The 26004-nt window shown below is 43.8% G+C and overlaps 2 protein-coding genes across 8 annotated transcripts in view; one reads left to right on the top strand and one right to left on the bottom strand.

Moving 5' to 3' along the window:
• The first annotated feature begins 184 nt into the window (after positions 1-184).
• On the top strand, positions 185-13669 carry LOC122820135 (serine/threonine-protein kinase D3-like). 7 transcript variants are annotated; one of them, XM_044097317.1, is made up of 18 exons: positions 185-551; positions 1934-2091; positions 3997-4135; positions 6134-6265; positions 6941-7095; positions 7205-7394; positions 8517-8600; positions 9337-9493; positions 9891-10014; positions 10400-10477; positions 10558-10771; positions 10854-10879; positions 11134-11206; positions 11276-11382; positions 11460-11621; positions 11743-12109; positions 12241-12326; positions 13142-13669. In XM_044097317.1, exons 2-18 carry the CDS (start codon positions 1945-1947, stop codon positions 13304-13306), a joined length of 2406 nt encoding a protein of 801 aa, XP_043953252.1. In that variant the 5' UTR covers positions 185-551; positions 1934-1944; the 3' UTR covers positions 13307-13669. The 7 variants fall into 7 exon arrangements, with proteins under 7 accessions (XP_043953252.1, XP_043953250.1, XP_043953251.1 ...); XM_044097315.1 differs by having other exon boundaries at positions 185-531; XM_044097316.1 differs by having other exon boundaries at positions 185-531; positions 7205-7388.
• actn3b (actinin alpha 3b) overlaps positions 13526-26004 on the bottom strand; it is a 31545-nt gene continuing 19066 nt past the window's right edge. Inside the window, exons 2-21 of the mRNA XM_044097314.1 lie at positions 25083-25197; positions 24773-24892; positions 23376-23462; positions 23088-23175; positions 22805-22883; positions 22203-22284; positions 21746-21831; positions 21457-21549; positions 20246-20476; positions 19940-20087; positions 19693-19843; positions 18943-19051; positions 18696-18836; positions 17380-17562; positions 16753-16887; positions 16267-16446; positions 16025-16171; positions 15857-15922; positions 15611-15769; positions 13526-14856 (exon numbers count right to left, since the gene is read on the bottom strand). Of these exons, the coding sequence (XP_043953249.1) occupies positions 14698-14856; positions 15611-15769; positions 15857-15922; positions 16025-16171; positions 16267-16446; positions 16753-16887; positions 17380-17562; positions 18696-18836; positions 18943-19051; positions 19693-19843; positions 19940-20087; positions 20246-20476; positions 21457-21549; positions 21746-21831; positions 22203-22284; positions 22805-22883; positions 23088-23175; positions 23376-23462; positions 24773-24892; positions 25083-25197 (2559 nt within the window). The 3' untranslated portion in view covers positions 13526-14697. The remainder of the gene's footprint in view (positions 14857-15610; positions 15770-15856; positions 15923-16024; positions 16172-16266; positions 16447-16752; positions 16888-17379; positions 17563-18695; positions 18837-18942; positions 19052-19692; positions 19844-19939; positions 20088-20245; positions 20477-21456; positions 21550-21745; positions 21832-22202; positions 22285-22804; positions 22884-23087; positions 23176-23375; positions 23463-24772; positions 24893-25082; positions 25198-26004) is intronic.

Below are 26004 nucleotides of genomic sequence, written 5' to 3' on the forward strand. Positions count from 1 at the left end.
TAGAATATTTTGCTATCAGGAGAGAAAAAATAAAAAAGGAAGCTGCAACGGTTTTTAAATATCAATCTGCTGTTTATTGAAAGAGCAAAGATGCTTTTGTGGTGTGAAACGAGGCGTTCGAGATGCTCCTGTAAAACGTGTTTTATCGAAAGGCTCAATAAAGACGAAAAGTTCCACTTTAAAAGAAAAACAAAACATTTAAAAAAAAACATCCCCGTCTTCCTTTCCTTCCTGTCCAGAAACTCGGTCTGTGTGCGTGAAAGCGTTTTCAAAGCGTCTGTTTTGAGTGGTAATTCCTGCAGCTCGGGCTGAGGGCGTCGACCCGACGCGGCGCTGAAGCAGCCTTCGCAGCAGGGGGGGTGAGTGTCTCCGCGTTACTTCCTGTCTCACCGACAGGCGAGCCCCGCAGAGAGGAAACCAGAACCAGACCCACTAAGCGCTTCTCGCAGAGGAGTCGGCGGCGCGATGACGGACTGACTGATCGGCCGCGTCGTCGAGACGACAAACCCTGGAGCATGAATGAAGCAGAAAGTAAGGACCACTACCCCGAGGTTCTTATTTATCTTTTATTATTTTCAATTCAATTTAATTTAGAGAAACAAACAGAGATTAAGAAGTCTGACACCTCTGTCATGTCACAACCTGTCAGGCTGCCTTCAACGCAAAGCAGAAGAGAGATGCTTAAAATGTCACCTTCTGTTTGCGATCGTATCTGCGACTCTAAATGCAGATATTCTGAAGTCATGATCTCTAAAAGAGGAGCCGTGAACTCCTGACTACACCAACGGAGCAATTCTCAATAGACTGAAACATCACTGAAAACTGAACTTCTTAAATTTAAAAACAACAAATTAGAAACATTAAAGATATGTTACAGATGTAGTTACAGGTGTAGTTCCGTCAGTGTTCATAACAATAATAAGAGCTGTTATTATTATTATTATTATTATTATTATTATTATTATTATTATTATTATTATTATTATTATTATTATTATTAACAGCTGTTTAGGACAGAAACTACAGTCTGAATATAAGAATATCAAATAAGAGTGTTAAAAATGGCATTTAAATCAACGAAATGTTTTTCATGTCACAGTGGTGGAGAGGCCTGCTGACTGTGTGGTTGTTCCTCCTGCTAAACAAGCCGACTGCTGCACACAGATATTTTAATGGAAAGTTGAGTGGATGGAAAACGGCATTAGTACAGAAGGCCAAAGCAAGAGAAAATTTGAAACAGAAATGCTGGTTTTTGATGTGTAAACGCACTGCGCAGGATTGCCACGTAATATTTGGTTGTTGTTGGACCTGGTTGTTCTGAAATGCTTCGACATTCCTCTGTGTTTTAGTTCTCAGGTCATTAAACGAGATGGCCAGGTGGCGACTTACTGGATGTGTTTCTGGTGGTTTTTGTGGCACACTCTACAGAAGTCTTTCCTTCACAGTCCTCTGAAGACTGCAGCCATCCCTGCTGCCTTTTTCACCCTTTCCTTCCCCAACCACATGTTATCCCTCCACTGAACTTTCCGTTGTCGTGTCTGGATACGGCACTGCCATCTGTGTGATCGGCGAGCTTCTTCAGCATGTTAACCCTCTGGTGGTTTACACTCTTTGTGGAGGTGTGACTGTCAAGCCAGCAGTTTTCAACACGTTTGTGTGGGTTGCAGAACACAACAGTTCATGTTTTACTCATTTGTTTTATTTAATTTTTGTTTGGGTTTTTTCTTGCTCTGATGTAATCAAAATTTCTGAGAAACTGAATTTCGGGTCGCAGTTACTGGCATGATTGTAAAAATGATAGAAACAGTTTAATCTATGCGAGTTTCTCTTGTTAAATTGGACATAATTGGACTTTTATCATTTTCCTAATAACTTGTATAAAATTTGCTCATTCTTCTGCGTTTTTTTATTTTGTTCCCCCCCCCCCCCACAGATCGTGCGTCCATGTCTGCGGAGCCGCCCTTCAGTCCCACCCCGCCGGCTCTTGTCCAGTTCCAGCTGGGGCTGTTCAGGGAGATGGTTCGGGTCCCACCCGGCAACCTGAGCTACCGCCACGCCGGCCGGCTGGCGGCCGAGGTCATAGAGAGAAAGGTGACCAGAGGCAAACTTCTGTCGGTGGAGCGAGGCGGGGACTACCGCTGGAAAATGTCTTTAAACTAGTGGGTTATTTGAGACTTAAGTTTGCTGGACGTTTCAGGGATTTTAGCCGAGATTGAAACATTTTATGAATGAAGTGGACTGAGCTCAACCTGGTTGTTGTTGTTCAGTTGTTGTGAGAGTGAGGGCAGACAGGAAGTGGACTCTAAAAGGTCAGCTCCTTCTTGCGTGCGTGAAGGAAAAATGTGTAGGTTACTGCAAAACGAGCCGTCGCTTTTTGACGCTGCGTCCACAGACCCCGCCCCTTTAAAGAGGCGGCAGCAGCAGCTTCCTACGCCTGAGCTGCTGCTTTTGCGTCGCTCTGGTTTGCGTCTCCCTCCGTCTCTTGACTCTAAGTCCAAACGTCGTCCGGCGTTCCCCTCCGAAGCGTTTCTGTTCACGGCGCTGCGGCTCAGGTTGTGAGCTGCTGCAGGTGCTGGTCTGTTTCTGGGCTTCGTGCTGCTTCAGAATCTGTGTGGTCTGTGAGAGTGCAGAAAACTTTCCAACCACAGCCTTTCCCCTCTAGCACACACACGCCCACACACACACACACACACATGCACGCACACACACATACATTTATGGCTGGTTGTGTGCACCTTGTCACACACAGAAATAAACTCACGTTTCCGGGCATCGGGTCAGCAGCGTGTGCAGGAAAGGAGGAGTAAATGTCATAATTTGCTGAAAAGCTGAATAACTAAACATGTTTTATTTGTTTTCACCTCCCTGGTTTTGCAGAGTGAAAAGTAGCATTTTAGAAAGCTTAGTTAGTCAAATAGTAACTTGAAAGATTAGTCTGCTGTTTGTACATCAATAGTGCTTTTAGACTTACTCTGCTGTGAAAACTAAAGACCCGAAGAGTCAAAACCTCCGTTGGCTGTTTGTGATTAAAGTTTGTTTTTGCCGCTGTGGATGAATTTTTGCCCACTCTTCTTTGCAGTGCTGTGTTATATCAGCCCCGTTGGAAGGGCTTTAGACGTAAACGGCCGGTTCAAGGTCACCCCGTATCACCTCCAGTGGTTTCAGAATCGTTATTCAGGGGTTTTCCATGTTTTCTCCTGAGACTGATAATAATTTGTGTTGCAGTTTTTCTTGAATTTCTTCTGATCTGGACATGATGTGCTGCTTTCTAAGCGTTTTGTTTTTTTTTGGCCTACTTTCTGTTATCAGACAGGTTCTATTGAAGTTTTTTTATTTTTTTCTTCTTTACATATCCCAGGTTGCTTTGGATTTGCTTCCTTGGTTTAATAGAGAAAATAACTATTTAAAAAAAAACAACTATCTTTTTATTTTTTATCTTTGTGAAGAACTCTATGTACGGGGTGACATTTTTTTTTTCTTTCTAGTAGATCTGAATCTTTAGTTTGTCTTTTTGTTTAAAATGTTTTGCAACTGTTTAATATCATCTTGGTGAAAGTGGACACTTCATTTTTTTGGTCTTCAAGTATTACCAAGCACTTTTGGTTCTATTGTGAATTTAATTTCCAGTTTAAAAAAAAAATCTGAATTAATTTAGCATCCACATTTGTCAGCTCACTCAGGTACATTTTTCAGTCTGAACTGATATAAAAGCAAATGATTGATCTTTGATCGGTTCTCTAACGGTTCTCCATACATAATTTCTCAGTTGTTGCTCTCCGTGTTTATTTTTTTTATGTAACCGATCAGAGAGAGAATTTTGCACATTTTGCAAGAAAATCAGTGTTTCTACATTTAGTTTACAGTTTAGTGGCTGAATCGGTGTGAAACTGCAGTGTGTGTGTGTGTGTGTGTGTCTGTCTGTGTGTGTGTCTGTGTGTGTGTGTGTGTGTGTGTGTGTGTGTGTGTCTGTGTGTCTGTGTGTGTGTGTGTGTCCAGGCTCCAGACTGCAGCGTGGTGGGCTCTGGTGAGAAGATCCTGTTGTTCAGACACCAACCCGCCTCGGAGCAGCTGCTGCAGCGGCTGACGGACCAGGACGAGCTGCAGGACGGAGACCTGATCGAGATCGTCGTCGCAGGTCAGAGGTCGGGTCGCTCAGTTCAGAGGTCGGGTCGCTCAGATCCGATCGGTCAGAGGACGAGGCGGTCGTTGCGTTTCTGACGGCGCCGTTTTTTTCTGAGGATCTCAGAATGACTCGCGTCATAAAAGCATGACGTGACAAAGGCGACGGAAATTCAACAGCCTTGTTTGGAGGAACTGAAACTCAAATTTCAGCTACAAAAAAACCCAAAAATAGAAATCTTTTTTTCATCTGCGGCGTTCTAGCAGAGGCCTGAGGCTTTCAGGTCAAACTTGACTGGCGTTTGGGTCATAACTTCACCTAACTAGTCAAGAATCCCAGTTCTGTTTGAAGACAGTGACCCCAGATCACGATGCTGACACTTCCGTGTTTCACTCTGGGTTTCAGCGCTCGCCTGCCGATTCTCAGCCTCATACTTTCAGCAAACAAGAATCAGGTGTAAGGTTCAATTTTGGCTCCATCGTCCTCAGTGTTCTGCCTCCAGGTTTTTGGAAACCTTTAGACGGGCCTGGATATTTATTAATATTCAAAGGCTGCGCTCTGAACCAGAGAGTTCTTCAGAGTTACCATCAGCCTTTTACTGGTGACGTTTTCCAAAATGTCTCGTTTGTTTACTGAATTTCTTTGCTCGTTTCGAAGAACATTTATCCCGCTTCATGTTGCTAGACGGGTTCTGTTTGAGCGTTTTCTCCATTTTTCAGTTCAGGCGGCAGTCAGAAGTGGGCGAATCGTTATGTTAAAAATGCATTTAGTGTTTTATCAGCTTACACTTTTGAAATATTATTCTTAAGAGTTACTAAAGCAAAAGAAATCTGTTGGGGAGTAGAAATCTTTTCGTATACAGACTTTAGCCAACTTTCTGCCAATATAAACTTTAGTCCATGTCGCAGCTCTTTGAAAACGTATTTACAAGTTTTAATTCTGCCATGATTAGCATGGTTTTAGTCGACTTGCTGGCAACAATTTAAAGTAAGTGTTTAATTTTAGAAGTGAATAGATTGTTATTTTGATTACATCCAATTAAAACCTTTTCCCCTGAACAAAAAAAAAGTGCCCTTCTGAAATCTTTTTAGCGGCTTGTCTTACCAGTGCCTCATATTTTTGTCTCTCTGCCTGACAGAATCGAAATATTCTGTTCTGTTCTTACCAGTCAGATTGTTATAAGAACCAACCTGTGGAGAATTCAACATAATTGATCATCTGCATCAGACTACATGCAGCTGTTGATTTAGAACATGCATCTCACACTTCAAAGGCAGCTCTATTTACAGGCTATTACAAAGGCTTCTGGCCCCCAAATTGTCTTTGCACGCCACTGCAAACCACAAATCCAGTTAAGGAAACATCAGGAAGATCCTCCTTTGACGGCTTGAACTCAAAATAACTGAAGTACGAAAGTCGATCTGCAGGAGCCATTTTTAATCACGCTTTTTCAATCGAGTTGTTGCACTTCTGTCCTCTCTGGAACAGATTTGTTTCTGTCGCACCGGAAGTGGGAAACATTTTGAAATGATTCATCAGAGTCTCATTTATAAACGGCTGCGGATCGGACGGTGAAACCGACGCACCGGAACACGTTTGAGTTCGTGATAAATCCGATTCCCCGCCGGTTGTTCCCTCGTAGCGTTCAACTGCTTGTCTGAGAGCCGCGGACTCCTCCGTGTTTCTGTCTTTCATGTGTTTACGCTCACGACCTTCGCAAAGCCACGAAATCCCACAATGAAGCGCCGCTAAGCCTCTGGTTCTCTGGTGTGTATAAGTCAGCACAAAATAACTAATCCATGACGATAACGGAGACACACTCCCTGTAAAAGCTCCTCTGGATTAAAGAGTTTTGCTTGTTAGAAGCCAATGACAAAAAACAAAAATTATTTTTCTTTCTGTCTTTTGCTCTACGGGTAACACAAGAATTTTTCATTTGAAAATGGATGTCTGATTTCTTTCCTGTGTCTTATGATTATTATTTTCTTATCATTATTATTGTTTTTCTTCCAGGATCAGCCTCCGTGGCCGAGATGAGGATGCGTCCACACTCCCTGGTGGTCCAGTCGTACCGGACCCCGACCTTCTGTCACCACTGTGGGGAGATGCTGTGGGGCCTCGTGCGGCAGGGACTAAAATGTGAAGGTAAAACCGTCGTCGTGTTAAAACCACAAGCTTGAAAGTAAAATATGCAGAATGCCGTCCTTAACGGATGTCGCAGCGTTGTTTTTTTTTTTTTGCTTTTTATTGGGGGTTTTTTGCGATTGTTGTGGTCTAAAATGTGGCGGTCAGAGTTGCAGACATACTTTTTTTTTTTTTTTGGCATAACATGATCTTACAAAAAAGTTGAAATTGAGTCACATAACCATGATTTTTTTTTTTTTTTTAAAAACAACTAATATTTAACAATATTTAGAGGGCCAAAATTACCTTTTTTGGACCTTCTTGAAATGACACCTTTAATACAAATAAAATCCTGAATTGCAAAAAAACACCATTTCACATTGGTCCTTCGAGTTAATATCAACTGTTTACGATTTACGAGTGATGAATTTGCATTAATAGCTGCGATCGCAGGTTCGTGGAGGGACTATCTTCCGCTTCAGGATCAAATCTTTTGAGTCTTTTAGAAGCTTCTATTTGTCTGAAGAACAGCTTGTAGAGTAAATTGAGCCGAATAGGAAAAGAAAAACTGAAAACAGTGTAATTCTTCCCTCCACGTTGCTGTTACAAGCTGCTTTGTGCTGGCATGGCCCAGGACGTTGTGACAAAACGCGAAAAAGCGTCGTAAAGAATGGCTTTCCGTCTCCGTCTCTTCAGGTTGCGGCTTGGACTTCCACAAACGCTGCGCCTTCCTGCTGCCCAACGACTGCAGTCGAATCCGGCGGCAGGTCAGCACCAGCTTCTCCCTGTTCCCGCCTCGGAGGCCGCGCACGCACTCTCTGTCCAGTCAGGCCGGAGGCAGCCTGGAGGAGGTAACATCAGTACCTGCCTCTTCTCTTCTTTGTTGTTTTTCTTTCTTCCCCGCTCCTATATGCGTCTCGGCTCATTTAAACCGTTTTAAACTCCCCCCCCCCCCTGTAGATCAGCCTGTCCAAGCCGTTGTCCAGGCCGCCATCGTGGAACGAGCCGCCCGTCTGGCTCGGGGACAAGAGCCGGCCTCAGGTCCCCCACACCTTCCACATCCACAGCTACACCAAACCCACAGTGTGCCAGTACTGCCACCGGCTGCTCAAAGGGCTCTTCAGGCAGGGGCTGCAGTGCTCAGGTACAGGTACAGGGTCAGGAGGAGGACGGCTCTCTGGACAGCTAAGAAACAGTTCAACCAATTAAAAAAAAATATTGACTTGTTCCAGTTTTATCTCCAACATGAAGTAACAGACATATTTGAACATACTTACGCAGGCATTGCGAGGTACGCATATTTCTTGTAGCGACAATAGTTTTGACAAAGAATTAGGGAGAAATAAAAACAAGACGTATGAACGCAGTACAATGTTTTTAACTCGGTGCTGGTTTTGTTGTTTGTTTGTTTGAATAAGTGATGAGGAAAGGTGAATGTCTGATCAGCCCTGTTGAGATGGACTTCTTTAGGCTTTTCCTCAAGTTTTCACTTTCTTGTTCAGTAGCGGTGGATCCAAAAACTTTTACACAGAACCTTTTTGTTGTACCACTAGTCGTTGGGAAGAAAACAAAGAAGTTTTAGGCATAAATTTTAGGTGGCATTTTTCAAATGTTTGCCTTTAAATACCAGAATTCGTACTTGACCTTCTACTTTTGCTCAGTGACGTAATTTCTAAATATGAAATCAGGTGTTATGATTGAACAGTTACTCGTTGCTCTTTCTAACATTTACTTTCTAACGTTTGAGTAATTCTTGGACGCACACTTTTTACGTTTACTTGAGTAAAAATACGTTGAAGTAAGATTTGTTTTGCTACTTTTACCTGAGAACAATTTTGTTTTTTGTTGGTGAATTAATATTTAACTTGAAGAGGCTTGTGGACAAAACAAAGGTTAGCTTTTATGAGGATGATTTTACTGTAGGTGAGGGCAGTTGTCTCCCCTTGCCCTCCCTCTTATATCCGCCCCTGTTGGTCGGTACATCATTCTCCTCTGTGGCTGTTTTTTGTGGCTCTGCTCCAGTCCAGACTGACTCTGATGAGTCGTGTTTGGATTCCCAGTGAGCTCCAGTGAGGCGGATGCACAAACGCTCGTCCTGTCACGTTTGAGCCGGCAGATGGCTTGCAAGTAATTCACTCGAATGCATGAACTTGTCTGAGTCTAAGGTCGTCAAAGTCATGAATTGTAATCAGGAAAACTGAGAGCGGCTGAAGTTTTCTGCGTCGTTCCTCTGATGTTTGAGGCTGCAGCTCCTCTGCCTTTGTCTCGTCAGACTGCAGGTTCAATTGCCACCGGCGCTGCGAGCCTTTAGTCCCCAGAGACTGTCCAGGAGAGAGGAGGGCCATCAACGGGGACGGTGAGACACACTCCTCACTTAAAAAAAAAATACATTTCTTCCTCATTTATGTCTGACAACGATTCATAATGTTTTGTAGCTCCTTTAAATTAGTCCCTAGCTTACTTTCACAGGATAAAATGACCCATTTATGTATTAAACTGTAAACTAGAGGTAATATCGCGCAAAAATATTGATAATATCGATACCAAGTATCAATATTATCCCATCTCTTAACAGTATCGGTATCGGATCAATACTAGCACGATAAGATCAATACTTCGGTTTCAAATTTCCTCTCATTTTTTTATACTGTAGTTTCTCAACTGAAAAATGAAAAGGATTGTGCTTTTATCTGCTCTAAAATTATTATTGTTGCACATTTTTATTTAGAAAACAACAGACACCGATTTGTTTATGTGTAAATATATTATTATTAGTTGTATTTTGTTGACACCTATAAACTTTATTTAAATTCTGTCCTACTCAAAGAAAATCAACCACAAAAATGCCGAAAAGTCAGAAGTTTGAGGATTTATTAAACGTGAATAATACGTATCGGTATCGGTATTGCCGATACTTGATACCGGAGCGATGCTAAAATGTCCAGTATTGCACACCTCTACTAAAAATGTCTGCGAATCGCTGAATCGCTAATATTTTTGGAAATTTAACTGATGTGAAATGAGCTGAAGATCATAAATTTCTCTAGTTTGATATCAACTGTAAAGTAACAAAGATGGCGTCGCCTTCCCAGACTCCTCGGCGGCCGTTCACAGCTTCCCACAGGATCCAGAGGACGCCGAGTCGGAGCTCGCCAGCACAACACTAGACACCTCGGAGGACGAGATGTCGTCCGACGGCGACTCGCTGCCGGAGATGGTGGAGGTGGAGCCACTGAGAGAGCCAATGAGGTTAGAGAGAGGATGATGTCATCGCTGCTGTGTCCTGATGATGTCAGATATCGCATCACCCACATAACCACACTCGTCTTTATTGGTTTGTTATTCTGGGTGGAAGTATTTTCTTCCATAGCCAGAGTTTGGAGAAATGTTCGCATTATCTTTCTTTCCTCCTTCCTTCATTCAAGTCTCCCGTCTTTACTTCCTTCCTTTGTCTCTTGCTTGCTTTCCTTCTTTTCTGTCCTTCCTTCTTTTCCTTTCCCCGTGTTTTCTATTCAGAACCGATCCACAGCAGCAATACTTCCCCTAAGTTAATAGTGAATTAACTGAAACTTTTTCTGAAAACGAATGCATAAAGTGAGGCGCTTGATTGTTTCAGTTTTTATTTATTTTTTCTTTCCTCCTCCAGCCCCTGTTTCAGCAGCAACATCCCCCTGATGAGGCTCGTCCAGTCGGCGCATCACACTAAGAGGAGAGCAGCAGGGGTCCTGAGGGAGGGCTGGCTGCTGCACCACACCAACACAGACACGCTGGTGAGAAACGGCTGCTCAGCTGACAGCCTCCCTGTTGGACTGAAAAATGAGGCGTAGACGCGGAAATTAGGTCCCATCCCAAAAATAATCTACTATGTTGCTCTGGAATAAGATTGTAAAGTTTCCTCCAACTAATGATTTTAGTCTTTGCAGCCCGCCTACACTCACACAAGCAGATAAAATGATGCTTTGGGTCTCTCTGTTTTGCAAATAAAATCGATCGTGTTCTTGTCCTGTAACTTCAGTGTCATTGTAGCACAGAGAGACGGAGACAGATCTGTTTTTATGCACTTCACTTTGGTTTTTGTGTCGTCTTTGAGTAAATTCTTAGAATATTCTTGGAAAAATTAATCCCTTTTTTTTTTTTTTTTCTTCCTCCCCTCAGAGGAAACGTCATTACTGGATCCTGGACTGGAAAACCATTACTTTGTACCAGAACGAGAGCAGCACCAAGTACTACAAGGTAGAATTTCCAGCACCACGACGTTTTTCAAAATCTCCTTCGGCGCCTTGGTGGTAACTTCAGGTCCTCCCCTGTTGCAGGAGATCCCCCTGTCAGAGGTGCTGCAGGTGCGAGGCCCCGCCCACCTCGCCATGCCCTCGTTGCCGGGCACCGACCGGCACTCCTTTGAGCTGGTGACGGCCTCGCTGGTGTTCTGCGTGCAAGCCGGGGAAGACGGCGCGGCGTGGGAGAGCGCCATCTGTCAGGCCCTGATGCCCGTGCAGAGCAGCACAGGACCAGGCGAGGAGCACCAGGGTGAGTCAACCACCGTGTTCCAGCTCTGCGTCTTGGAAGACCGTAAAGGTATTGACACATTTGCATGCTTGTGTGTTTACAGATAAAGACCAGCACGGAGTCGGGGTGGTAAGTAATTTGATTGTAATGTTGGACAGTGATGTTCCACGCATCCTGAAAAGGTCTTGAACTCATTTCACTAAAAGGCTTTAAAAATGTCTTAAATTCATTAAAGGAAATGCGAGTTGGCCGTATGGGTTTGACATTTTATTCTTAATGATCTTTAATAGGTGAAACCTGCAGAACTCTGTTCAACCAGCCATATGAAGAGCGTCTCCTGCTTTACTCCAGAGCTCAGCGCCGTCTGTGTTTGTGTGTTTCAGGACATCAGCGCGGTGTATCAGATCTTTACAGATGAAGTTCTGGGTTCAGGACAGTTTGGAGTCGTGTACAAAGGTGGGATCCTGATGGGTTTTTTTTTTTCTCAGCAGTAAACCATTCGCTAAATGACGCCTCCTCCACCAGGTACTCACAGGAAGCTGGGCCGTTCGGTCGCCATCAAAGTCATCGACAAGACCCGCTTCCCGACCCAACAGGAGAGACAGCTGAGGAACGAAGTGGCCATCCTGCAGGTGTTTACACGTCTCCGGCCGGCGCTTCGCAGCTGGAACGCCTTTTCAGATTGAGTCATGGTTGTGTTGTTGCTCAGAATCTGTCCCACCATGGCGTTGTGGTGCTGGAAGGGATGTTTGAAACGTCCAGACACGTTTTCGTGGTCATGGAGAAGCTCCACGGAGACATGCTGGAGATGATTCTGTCCAGCGAGAAGGGCCGGCTCCCCGAACGCATCACTCGGTTCCTGGTTATCCAGGTACAGCCGTGACATCACACCTTCTCTCTACGTCTTTGCTGCATCTGTTGTTCTTGCGTGTGTTTGAGTAAACGGTGATCCGGTCGCTCCGCCGTGATCGGTGTTGCCCCTGCTGCAACAGATCCTGGAGGCGCTGCGGTACCTCCACCTGAAGCACGTCGCCCACTGCGACCTGAAGCCGGAGAACGTGCTGCTGGTCTCCGCCGACCCCTTCCCTCAGGTGAAGCTGTGCGACTTCGGCTTCGCGCGCATCATCGGCGAGAAGTCGTTCCGCCGCTCGGTGGTGGGCACTCCGGCCTACCTGGCCCCCGAGGTGATCAGCAGCAGCGGATACAACCGCTCCCTGGACATGTGGTCCGTGGGCGTCATCACGTACGTGAGCCTGAGCGGGACGTTCCCCTTCAACGAGGACGAGGACATCCGCCAGCAGATCACCAACGCCGCCTTCATGTACCCCCGCCAGCCCTGGGCCACCATCTCCCTGGAAGGTCTGGGTTGTTGGAAACTTAATAACACGTTTGCTGACGTTTTTGCTGAACCTGTGTTGCGTTTAGTCAGACGAGGGTGGCGTTGTCAGAGTCAAAAACCACACTGACTCCACCTTTTGCTTCCTCTGCAGCTGTGAGCCTCATCAACAACCTGCTGCAGGTGGCTGTGAGACGCAGGTACACCGTGGGAAAAGCTCTGGGGCATTCCTGGCTGCAGGTACTGAATGTGGCAGATCAACACAGAGTGATGTGTAACGCTGAAGCAGAGGGATGATGATGTAGAGTTTTGTTTTGACAAATAGCAACAGTGGGAGGTGCGTTCATACTCTGAATCAAATTAGAAACGACATTTCTGTGGATTTGCAACACGGTTCTGGTCCACTCAAGGCTGAATGTGTCAGTAAACATCAATTTTCATTTCTTCTTCTATACTTGATGTTCCATTCATGCTTAGAAATGGTTGTTGTACACTTCTGTTTCTTCTTTTAAATATTATAAGTGCAGTGTTTTGTTTTTCACCAACTCCCTACCAACCAGTGGAGCATCTTCAGATCCAGCCCATAAACATCCCATCTAGAAATAGTTATGATCATACCTCCTTTATTTTATTTTGCTTGGCCTAGACTCTGTATGTTCAGGAACTAAAAATAAATTTATTTTTTCTCTGGTGGAGGTTTGATGAACTTGTCTGAATGTCCATAGTTACATTTTCTGGACCTTTTTTTTAACCCCTCATGTCGTACATTTATTTTTAATTAACCAGATAAGTTGATTGTGAAAAAATTCACATTTTTCAACGACATGTTCAGAAAACATTAAACTTTTAAAAAACATGTTCTCTCCATTGAAGAACTCTGGCGCCCCCCGGTGGGAGTCTGTACCTCACGCTTTGAAAAGCCCTGCTCTAATTCCTTTTGTTGTAATTCTGGCTGCTAATTCAATATGGATATGAGCGTAAACGCAATAAAATACAAGTTGAATCTCATGTCTGGAGACATCATGTGGTTTTTCTCTCGCTGTGTCAATATGCAGAACTTCCAGCTGTGGTGCGACCTGAGGGAGTTCGAGCTGAGGATGGGCTGCAGGTATCTGACGCACGAGGGAGACGAGGAGCTCTGGCGTCGCTTCGCTCTGGAAAGAGGCCTGATGTTTCCCTCCCATCTCTGCTGGGACTCCAGCAGCGAAATGGACATGTGAATTAAAAAAAAAAACAAAACAAAACAAAACTATCACAGCTGGAGCCGATTTCGTATCGTTTAGGCTTATTTTATTGTTATTATTTTGTATGGACAAATGAGAGACTGTGGTAAGTGCTGGTCATTTAGATGTAGTTTTAACTAAGCCATAGACTACTGTTATAATATTTAGATGAGTTGGAGAGTCTGAAATCGTGGAAGAAAAACACACAAACTGCTGTTTAATAATGTAATTAGACTTTTTTATTCCAGCTTTGTTTTTAAATGTAGCTGTTTGAATGTGTGTTGTTGGTTTTTTTTTTGTTTTTTTAAGCATCTGTAATGATGGACAGAAATAACTGAGAATGAGGGGAGGAGATGAGACGAAAACACCTTGAACATGCACAGAGGAGTCGACTTGCACCGATTATTAGTATTGTTACGGCCGATGTTTTGTTGTGGAAATGGGACCAAATCCCTCAGTTTCCTCCTCAGCGACGGGCCTGCTGTGGTCCCACATGCAGCATCCATCCTTACTGTTCGCAACTTTCCTGACTCTCTCCCTGCTGACATCGCTCCGCCTTTCCTTTAACAGGAAGAGCGCAGCCGTGTCAGTCGTTCTGCTCCTTTAGTTTCCTGTGTCGTCTTTCTGTTTTTCCTCTCCTAAACTGCCATCAAGCCTTGGCCGTCTTTGTGCTCTTTTCCTCTGCTTTAGGTGCTCTCATTCATCCTTCATAAGTTCCTGAGTTACTTAAGATCTCCAGGTTAAAGTCAATCTCTGCCAACGTTCAGGTTTCACAGTCGTTACTTCACATCGACACGTTTTAGTCCCTGACTGCTGACACCGACTCCTGCAGGCGCTTGTTTGGGTTTCGGTGGGATTAAGGACGAGTCGACGACTCAAAAGGGCGGCGTTTTTTCTAAACTTTTAAAACGAAGCATGCGTCTGCACAAATGCACAACCAACCAAGCCAACGGACCAACCGGCTTTTTTATCACATTTTCTTCTTTAATTACCCTTCTACAAAAAGAATAATCAGATGGGGAGGAGGAGAGCGGGAGGCTTTGCTCAAAAGGTAACCCTCTCGTTTACTCCTCTGTTAAGCCGGTATAATCTACGTATGGTGCTCTCATACGTTCGCTGCTATACCTGGCTCTCTCTATGCATAAAACTCAAATCTAACACAGTTTAAGATTTGAGCAAAGTCTCCTGCTCTCCTCTTCTCTAAGGAGTGTTCCTGGGATGGAGGGGGATCTTTGGGGAAACGGTCAGATTTGAGAGCGGGGGACAAAATGAGGAGGACAAACGAAGCATTTAGAGGGACAGTGGAAGGGTTTATAATCGCTTTCTCCAAACAGGAGAAATAGAAGCTGGGGGGGGAGGAGGAGAACACGAGGCGGGAGCGGCTGGGTTTATAAGTCGCTCTCTCCGTAGAGGGCGCTGGAGAAGGAGATGTAGTCCAGGGCGCCGGGGGCAGCGTCGGCTCCGATGTATCTGGTCATGCGGCTGATGCAGTACTCTGCCTGCTCGGGCGGTAGCTCCCTGCGCAGCTCGTCCACTGTAATGTAGTTCTGCAGGGCGGAGAGAGAGGCAACGTGCGACTTAGAAAAGCAAGAAGAAACTGCCGCCTCAGTCAGAGAGCACATTTTAAATTGTGATTTTAGGCTCTTAATTCGTCTAAAATGGACAAGAACGAGGATATTTGTTCCCATGGGTAAACGAAGACCCATCAAAAACCACTAAGACCTTGATCACACTTAGTCAGGTCTTTATAAGATCGAATGTCTTCGACTCGTCATTTGAAATTTAATGTATGCTCACATGATCAGTTTCAGAGTTTTAAGCATGCCAAACCTCTAGGGGGCAGTATATGTACCAATCAGAATGCTTCAAAACAACCACAACTTCCTGTAACAAGCTGAAATAATTTCTAAATTGTGTTTTTGTATATAAAGTTGTTACAATATAAGACAATGTCGACTGGGAATCATGTCAAAGCAAGTATGTTGGAGCATTATTTGTCACAAACTGGAAAGTCCTACATTCCAGTTTTCAAATTCAAAAACAGTTTTTAAATCCCAAAGGGAAATTAGATTAAATTAAATTCAAATTACATTTTTGTATGAATGAAAGGCCAAAACACATACAAATGTTTTCACTTTCCCAGATATTAAGCCATTTTTAATCCTGCTAAACAAAAATTTATGTAGGACTTTGTAAAACCACCAGATGGCAGCATTTCCCCATCTCTAGCAAAGAGCGTGACTCTCCCGTTTCTCAGTGAGCTGTCCTGCAGGAGGGCGTTGCCAGCTCCGTGTCGTTTACCTTGTCTGAAGCCAGGATCTTGAAGGAAGCCATGACCTGTTCCGCGGTGTCGGTCTCTGCCGTCTCGCGGGTCATGAAGTCGATGAAGGCCTGGAAGGTCACCACACCAGTGTTGTTCGGGTCCACCAGGGTCATGATGCGGGCAAATTCAACCTCACCCTGTTGGTGAAAACATGGAGGACTTCAACGACGAGCTTTAGTATCTGAGTGAACAAGTGCAGAAGGCCATGAACTGGTTGCACTGACCAGATCGTAACCCATGGAGATGAGGCAAGCACGGAAGTCGTCTGGGTCCATCATGCCGTTTCTCTTCTGCAGACAAAGATCAGAACTGTTGAGCCAACTCAACAGCTCTCAAAGTTGAGATCCAGCCCCACACAGAGAGGAGGATGCTCCCAGAGGGGGCCGCCTCACCCTGTCGAAGTGGTTGAAGGAGGCCCTGAACTCGTTGAGCTGCTCCTGGCTGATGCCCTTGGCGTCGCGGGTCAGGATCTGGTTCTCCACCTCGTTGATGGTTCTGGCGATGGTGGTGAGCAGCTGCTCCCAGCCCACACGGACGTGCTATGATGGAGAGAGAAGAAGAGAAGGTTAGCAGGGCAGACGTAAAGTCCTAACGGAGAGGGCGGTGAATGAAGCTGAGGTTGTTGTCGTCGGACCTCCATGGTGTAGTTGGTGTGCTTGTTGTCGAAGATGAGCGACTCCTGGCTAAGCTGGTGGTCTCCCTCCAGCTTGTCGATGTTGGACTTGTAGTTGATGATGTTCTGTTCGTACTGCTTCAGGCTGTTCATCTGTTCCTCCAGGGAGCCGGCGATGTCCACAGACACGTGGCTGATCTCCTGTACGAGTGGAGAACAGCGACAGCAACGTCCAGTGACCAAAACAAATGTTTGGATGAGTCAAGGAAGTGAAGAATGCTAAGAATGCTGTTACCTATTGTGTTTGCATCATGATAATGAGGCGTCTCACTGGTCTATTGCACATGTGATAGTGGAGAAAATCCCTAAAACCTTAAATTTCACCTTTGATCTACAGATGGACGATTGAAATTTGAACATAAAATCAATCCAAACTGGTTTTCTCCATCAAGCCATGTTTTTCTAGATTGGACTGACTGCACTGTACACAGTTTATTTTTGCCGCACCTCCATCTTGGTTTGAATCCAGGGTCCAATGATGTTGGCCTGGGCAGCAAACTGGCGCCTCAGCCTCTCGTTGGCCTGCTGTCTTGCCACCTCCTCCTGCAGCATTTGGTCTCTGAGGGGTACAAGGTGCTTCACCTGCATAATAAAATCCAGTTTTAGAACGTAACGTCATTTAAAAGTAGACAGTAGCTTGAATTTTCACCAATAATCACATTTCTAAATGTGGAATCAATTGAGTGATGATGAAAATCGGAATGTGATTGATGAAATAAACTCTTATTCATATAAAGAAAACAGGCATCTTGTTTCGTTTCTTGTCGCAGATGGCCTTTAGCGCGTTTCCCTCCACCAGATCTGACAGATTGTCCAGTGTGGTTCTTCTCATTTCCCCTGACAGTTTTACAACCTGTAGCGTTCTGCCTCAGTCCAATCTAAACTTACAGCTACTATTTCTGACCCCTCGCTTGATATGTACCACTTATTTTTAGCTGGATGACCAAATGCAGCCCACGGAGATGCAGCATCGGTTCACGTTTCCTGTTTGCACAGTGCGACTTAAAGCGGTTATCCTCCACGTTAATCGTCCATTCTCTACTGGTTTCTGGGGAAACGTATGCTTTGACTCACAGTTTCCCACTTGGTGTTGATGTCCGGCTGGTTCAGGTTGGTGTACGGGTTGATTCCGGACAGCTTGATGCCGTAGGTCTGGGCGATCTTCAGGATCTCGTTATGGATGCTGATGGTGGCCATGCGCTCCTTGTCGGCCTCGGGCAGAGTGGCTTTGAACTGGTCGTGAGCGGTGATCAGACTCTGGAGAGCAGGAAGACGAGGGGAAGAAAAAGGCTAATATTTGCACAAACATTCTTTAAAAATCAATATTTCTCATTTAGAGAAGTTAGATTGTCATTCTTTATCTGCTTTTAAGTGAAATGCACAACCTAGAAAAACCTACATCATCATCCAGTCAACTGGTGACGGATGCAAAAAAGCTAGTTAGCTAGAAAGGCTACATTAGCAGCTAGTTAGCGCTGGCCTCAACCGCTTCGAGTCACAGAAGTTGATGAAGATGTTTTGCTGCATCTTGTTCAAGTTTGTTTTTTAAATTGGGACAATATGTATTATTATTGAACATTTACATGTAAATACATCAGATTGTAGCCAGGGGGATAAATTTCCACTGCTAGTCCCATTGGCAGGTTGACGTTAACGCACAATAACAAATACAAACGTTTGCTTGACAGAAAAGTCCTGCAATGGAAATAAACTATGTAAAATAAATTATATTAAATAGTCACAACAAAATATGAGAGCTGTGATTAACATATTTGGTAAAAATGTATTTTATTTTATATACGCAATAACTAAGCTCAGTTGCAACAAGCTTGGTTTGTTCTTAAAATGTCTTAAATTTTAAGACATAAATACATGAATTTAAGACATTTTAAGATACCAACAGGTGAATGAACACCCCAGTCTCATAATTTTTTCCCACCTTAAACATCTTGTTTAAGGTGGCACCATAGTGATTTTGTTTGGGGGGAAATAAAGCTGAATACAAATGCAAGTAAAAAAATAAAACCAATTTGGCTTTCACTTGAATAGATGCCCACTGCTTTGTGTTAGTCAATCACTTAAAATCTATTTCAAATGTATTAATGTTTGTATTTCTGGGGGGGTTTTTTTCCCTCCAGGGGGTCTTTTGTGGGCTTTAGTGTCCCTTACACGAAAGTAGGCTGACAGGAAAGGGGGAAGACATGCGGCAAATGTCGCCTGGTCTGGGAATCAAACCAGTGACGGCCGGTTGCGCTATCCCCTACGCCACCACAGCACGCCCAATGTTTGTATTTCTAACTTGACGCCATTTGGAAAAGCCCAGTTGGACGTGAAAACGTTTGCACAGCAAAGTCTCAAATGGAAAAAGGAAACGGAGAACAAGTGAGCACCTGGATCTCCTCAATGCTGTGGACGATGAACATGTCCTGCAGGTCCTCCATGGCTCCGTCCATCCAGTTGTTGAAGGGAGCTGCCCTCTTTGCGAACTCCAGGTACAGCTGGTCGATGGTCTCCCACAGCTTCTCCACACGCTGCACTCACACAAATGCAACAGTTTTCAAAAACATCTAAATATGAAGATAACGTGCAGCCTGAGTTGATCTCTATAGGTTAAGGTTTTTTTATTTTTTTATTTACCTCCAGAGAGTCCCTCCTCTTCTGGGTCAGGGTCCCCAGGTTGTCCCACTGGTCACAGATGCCCTGGCAGCGGGCGTTCACCGTAGCAGCATCATGGTAGTCCAGCTCACTAAAATAAGATCGCATCAGTAAGTTTAGCTGACTACAGATATTATAGTGTGATTCATGTTTTAAAATATGAATCTAGCATCAGTTTTACCACTTCCTGAAAATAAGTGGGTCTGATCTTATTTAGCTTTTCTTGACCTTATACATGGTTCTGAAGCTTTGAAAACCAAACTGTGACTTTTTCAAAAGGTTTTGTTGGCTCTGGTTTGTTGACTACTTTATTTGAAAGTAGCCTGATAGGAAAGATGGAAAGTCATGTGGCAAATGTTGCCAGGGCGGGAATCAAACCTGCGACTACCACCATGAGGACTAAGGCCTCCATAGGTGAACTTCCACATCAGCACCCCAACTGTGACTTTTTACCCCTATTGTCATCCGGCATGTTGTTAGACATCTCAAACACTGTCTATACGTTCAGAGATTGTTTCAGGAATACAAGGAAAAATTTAGTTGTGGAAGCAGCAACACACTCAGAGGTTTCTCTGGAAAGCATAACTACACTTTCCACTCGTCTTATGCACACTTTGATTGCTCTCTCCATGCTTCCCAACGTCCCACGACTATTAACACCTCTGTCCCTCCTACGGGACGATTCTGCTAACGTTAGCAGCAGAATCCAGTTGGGACGTTGTGGCGTCTTACTTGAGCTCCTGGGCGATGGCGGCGATCTGCTCCACTCTGTCCTGGTGAGCGGCCAGGTCGCTCTCAAAGGCCTCGTGCTTCCTCATCAAGGCTCTGATCTCCATCAGAGAAGCCGACTCGTAGTCCTTCTGAGACAGAAACTCCTCCTTACCTGAAACGAAACAGTTAGCAAAGTCTTCGACACTGGCAGGTAGGGGAGTCGGCGTGGGTTTCGGTTGTCCCGCCATTGTTTTCCTGTCGTTCCTACCTGCAGTCCAGGCTTCATGCATGCCACACTTCTGCTTGAACTTCTCGGCCAGGTGGTCCAGTCTCTCCAGACGGCGGATCTCGGTCAGCAGCCACTCCTCGTAGCCCTTTTCCACCTGCTCCAGACCTTTCCAGGCGTTGGCGATGTCCTGGAGGAGAGGGACACGTTTTCACTACGTGTTGGCAACATCCCAGCTTGTGAACTGTGTTCTGTTTTGTGGACGTACAAGGACTATTACAGCATTAGTAAGTATACATTTAAACTAAAAGGACTTAAAAACAGCGAAAGGTGTTGCGTCGTCCTCACCGACACCATCTTGCCCTCGGAGGGCATGAAGGCGGGCCTGTTGCTGAGCCTCAGCTTGGTCTGCAGAGTGTTGAAGTTGATCTCCAGCTGACATTTCTCCTGCACGCGCGGCGGCTTGTGCACCCGGCGGTAGTCGCGGAAATCCTCCAGTTTCTGCTGCATGGCGCGCATGGTCTGCTCTGCCACGCGGTTCTCCAGCCAGGGGATGGTGCGGCGGATCCACTCCAGCAGCTGGACACAACGTGGATCATGTCTGTTACGTTTGTCCTCATCTCTGCCGTGCGTACTTGTGCGCGGTTTGGAAATTGAATTAAATTGCTGCTAGGAGTAAATACTTTTCTGCCTGGGTTTCTCTTGGCGTGTGAACTTGTGCTTTTAGTTTCCACTGTAATAGCTTTGTTAAAGCTGACCTCTGGAATTGGACTTTAGAAATGAAAAAATCTCTTTCCAGTTCATTTAAAAATACAGAGGTACACTGTTATTATCTGCTGACCTATTTTTACATTTATTCAATCTGTCTTGATAAAAGCTAATCCACTTTGTCCAGTTAAGCAAAATGAAATAACATGACATGACTGGGGGAGTTTTGAGGATAAAGTGACTCTCAATCTTTTTACAAATATCACCAAAGAGCTACTGAGTCGTTGTAACACTCTTCAGTATGGATGTTGCAACTGACGGAAAGACTCCACTTCTAGAAGCAGTAAGATGTTTACTATGTTAACTTGAATCAAATGATTTAAATTTTGAGAGTAAAACCTTCAGCAGATAACAGGAAGGCTGCAACAAAGTTGCTCTGTTTTATGCTCAGTGTTTTTTCAAAGAAATCATGTTGATGTAGAAATATTGGCAGCATTTTAGAAATCACCACAAAAGTAAAGATTTGTGTCGTCTATAAATACAGAGACCAACGGCTTGTTGATGCTACAGCTGAATCCTGAATATAAGCCTCTATAAAAACCATTCTAAGTGTAAATTTGTCACTTACAAATGTTAAAAACTGGGTTAAAGTGATTGATTTTTTTTTTTTTTTTTTTGCTTACACACATAATGTTACTATCAACAGAAAATTGAACTCAAAATTCTGATCAATGGAATACTTTTAAAAACCTGTCACTATTGCATCGATCAGTTATGAGCATTTAAAACATGAGTACTTTAGTAAAAAAAAAAAAAAATCTTCCTCTGAGTTGGTTGCAGGAGTTTCTCACCTCGCTGGCCAGCTTCTCGTACTCCTCCATCAGTTTCTCGTTCTCCTGGTTGACCGCCAGCACCTTGCAGATGCGGTTAGCAGCCGTCTCAGCCTGCAGGTGAAACGCATCGACACACGTATACACTTCAATAGCAACGCCAAAACACCTGATTTCGCTTTCAGTGTCACCGGTGGAGGTTCCGCAGATTAGTGCCTAAATGGTTTTTATTCAGTTTAGAAGAGAGTATGCGCACTTTTGGTTGTATTATTATTGGCAACATGGTGAAAAGTGAAACCATAAATCTGACCTGCTCGGCTCCGGCGAAGGCGTGATAGAAGCAGGACACGTAGGTCATGATGGCCTTCTCGTCAGGTTTGGGTGTGTTCACGATATCTGACGGAGATAAAAAAAAAAAGAGAGATTAAAAATAACACAGCTTTACAGAGAACACAATATTGTTTGAAAAACATTGCATTAGGTACAACTCAATTCATTTTAAATGGTTTTTTTTCCCCCCAGAAAAACGGCCTAATCCAATTGACCTAAAATGAGAGCTGAGTGGATAGAGTGAAGTACAGCAGTTTGTTTACACGCTTCCCTGATTCTCAGAAGGAATCCTCTGATTTAATAAACGCTGCTAAACGTTTTCTGGTTATTTGAGGCCGATTGCTCAGGATTATGTTTTAACCCATATCGACGTTACCAGAGTGCCATAGTAATTATGTTCCCTCTCAGTTCCGTCAGTTTCTCCGTCACGGCCTCACCTTCAGCGTCGAGCATCTTGGGGATGTCCAGGAACTTCTCGGCCACTTCAAAGGCCGTGTTCAGGTTACCGATGGGGTCGTCCTGAAGGAAGGTCATTATGAAATGTTATTAAATGTTAATTAAACAATGTTGATAACTAGAACTTACACGAGATCTGGTCAGTGTATCTGTTTAGCCATCCAAGCTATAAACACTTCTCATTGAAACATGGTGCAAGCTCTAATCCAGATTTATGTGGAAAGATACAAAATGGTAAAAAAAAATAAAATAAAGAGAACAAATGAAATTTGGTAGAACTCAAAATATGTGATTATATTGAAGCAGTGCTGCAATATAATTTGATCACTGGAATTTCAACAAATCCAGTTTGCCTACGCCTCTGTTTTTCATCTGCGCTTTGTGGCTGCATTTTTAGCACATATGCAGCCACAAATACAGACCATATACGTCAGATTTTCTATTCTATTTACACAAGAAGCAGAAGTAGAAGGAAGGAAACAAAAGGAGACAGGAAAGAGGAATGGAAGGAAGCAGGGAACAGAAGAACCGAGGGAAGAAATGACTAAGAAAGAAAAGATGGAGGCAGGAAAAGAAGGAGAACCTTTCTCAGTTTGGAGTAGTCAATGAGGTCAGGTCTGTGTCTGTGGATGAGGGCACACAGCGCCAGGCCATCTTTCCAGCTGAGTGACAAAGGAAGAGAAGAAAAACAACCCAGAGAGTAAGATCAGGTCATAGAGAGACAGAGCAGAGCTGTACGTAAAAAAAACGGTGCAAAAATGTCCCAAAACCCCCCAAAAAGACGACAAAACACAAGAAGGAGGAAGAGATGAGATGTTAAGAGTGCAGTAGCCCGTTTGTGCCACAGGGGGGCGGTGCGGACTAACCTGATGTGGAAGTTCTGCACATTGACATTCCTGTAGGGGGCAGTCTTCCTCTGGCACCAGAGCAGCAGACCTTCTTTAGCGGAGGTCTCTGAAATAGTGGAGGGAGAGAAATGAACAAATAAAGCTGAACAAAACGTCAGAGCAGAAACAGAAGTACAGAAATGTTTAAGAACCAAAAATAAATCGGTTTTTTATCAACATGTTGCCTTGTTTATGTGGAATGTATCTCAAACAGCAGGTGTGTGTTTGTGAATTGAACGCTTTCTATAGACACACACACACACACACCTTCCACAGAGATGTCCTGGATGGCGAAGCGCAGGATGATGGTCCAGATCATACCAAGGGTCATCTTCACATTACCGTCGACAATTTCTGTCCAGACAAACGGAGCAAAGAAGAAAACACAGATGCTTAGAGAGACCCTTCTCCTTTGTTACTCTTTCTGGTTCTGTTTGATACTGAAAATGTCAGATAATATATAAATATATTTTTATTTTATTCTAAACTAAATATCTCCTTGCTGCTTTATTAAGCTGTGAATATTTAATGCGGTAGCTTAGCATCAGCAGAGCTAATTATTGCTACTTTAAAGTCGTTGTGATGGAAATGCAACGGGAAAACAGGTGAAGACCATAATCGGTCAATTTTACGCTCGACCAGCCTGGATCGATGATCCACTGGTCAGAACCTAAAAAGCCAATTTTATTCCCCGACCACTGAACCCGCCATGATTGGCTGACAAAAACACTCTTTGGTCTGGAAGTCGTTACTGGGGGGAAAACTAATTTCAACTTTGTTCAACATCAGTGAAATGTTAAGACAAAACTGGTGAAAGAAACTTCTGGAAAGAAACTGTATTTTTTACGGAGATGTTAGCTGTTCATTCAGGAGAGGCTTTCAGTAACGGAACAAATTGCAGCAAAGTTTTCTTGGTTTCATCCTTTTGAGCTTTCAAACTTTATCATGTAGCATGTCGTCTGTTATGCATTTTGAAAGGACCTAAAGTAATATTCCTGAGATATGTGCACTTTTAAATTTTAAAATGTGCAAACAGAATAAAAAAAAAAATTGCTATAATATACCTCCCATAAGAGATATCCAAACTTTTGTCTATGTTGCCTTTTATTTCTATGGGTAGCCGTCCCACAAACTGGATATATCTTTGAGAAAATCAGTGTTTCCTTTTGCAACAAACGTATTATTCTTAACACAGTTGCATTTAAATTAATCCATGAAGTTTCCAGTTTTGTTCATAGTTCTTAAAGAGAAATGGGAATTGGGTAAAACCTGCATCATCAGCTCAGAGCAACAAACTCAGTAAATCTCCCCAAAATATCCGATTCGTGCATCTCTGATCTAAATGTCAATGATGCTGAATCAGGTGTCAATGTTGACATCGCCACAACTCTAATATAATCGCTTCAGTCTAAATGCATTAAAGTTTGTTGTTTTCTTTTTTACTGATGCTCTAATGCAACTTGCTCTTTCCCTATACAAACTATTAGACAGTATTTACATCCCTAAAACATATTTCTCAGCTTGAGGCAGTCCCTAATAAATTGAAAGAAAAAAACCATCTTCCAACTTCCATGAAGTTTAAATGATCCCATTTGTTTGAGTAGATTTACAAAGGTGGGTTAAGGGGGGTTACAGAAACAATAACCCTGAGATGGGACCCTCACCCTCTGCACCAATAGACACCAGTTTGACCCCCTTGCTGCAGATGAAGTCCAGAGCTTTGTTCACGTTGGCAATCTTGTGGAAACGCATCTTTCCTTTGTCGGGTTTGGGCAGCCTCTCGCCTGAAAGACAAACACTCCATATAAGACATGTCGATAATTTACAACAATACAGGAGTAATTCTGAATCAGATTTTCATCATTTTCTGTTTTGTAAAAACAATGCGGACAGAAGGTTGGGGGCGCCATTCCAAATACAATGTCGGGAATGAGGGAAGGCTCAATGGAGGAGCTGGTTTGTAATGAGGCGTACCTGAAATGACCTCCAGCAGCAGCATGAGTTTGAGGCCATTTCTGAAATCCTCCTCAATGTTCTCGATCTGTGTTCCAGCTTTCCTCAAGTGGGAGTTGCACCAAGCTGTGAAGGTCTGAAAGGGAGACGTATGGTGAGGCAAAAGGTAATGGTGTCGCCCATGCAACTGTACAGCTTGTGCTCTCTCTGTCTCTCTCTCTCACACACACACCCACACACACCAGCAGTCTGGAAGCAGCAGGTAAAAGAAAAACAAAGCAAAGCATTCACACAGCAGCTGGGTGTGAATTTTTTAATACCAGGCTGAAAAACTGCTGAATGAGGCTGTTTGAGACCTCGAAGTCAGTGGAAGGGAAAACACACTTTGACGTTTATGACAGCTCATGTTTATTCACATATCGGTATTCATCCAGCCTCAAGTTAACATTAAGTTTTTGATAACTTTTCTGCGTCCTTTTACAGGGTTTCTACACATCAAATTTAACTTTTATACTCCGCCTTGAATTTAATTTAAGACCAAAACCATAAACATATGAGATGGTTCGGTATCCCTGCTGCATTACAATAACGCATAGCAAAAATAAGAAATGTCTGCTGCCTGTTTGTGGCTCTTGGCAGCGTCTTTGTTAGTCTCACCCTCCCACTAAATATTCCCTCCCATGGTGCCAACCTTAAAGGGTTTTTTGTTGTTGTTGTTTTTGTTTTTGCACAGAATGTATCAAGCTTTCAAGAGTTGGTAGCCTGCCCTTTGTGTTGTGTTTAGCAATAAGCAGAAGTTGTGTCTTTGTAATTCTGCATTTCCTACTTATTAGTTCATCATCTGTATAAACTGAGCAGGATGTAATGATGTTCCTGTGTTGTCTAAAAACTGCCTAGTTGCATAAAGTCGTGCACATAAGTGACGCCTTACTGGTTCCATTAG

The sequence above is a fragment of the Gambusia affinis genome, linkage group LG18, assembly GCF_019740435.1.
Source record: "Gambusia affinis linkage group LG18, SWU_Gaff_1.0, whole genome shotgun sequence".
In the NCBI taxonomy this organism is placed as follows: Eukaryota; Metazoa; Chordata; class Actinopteri; order Cyprinodontiformes; family Poeciliidae; genus Gambusia; species Gambusia affinis.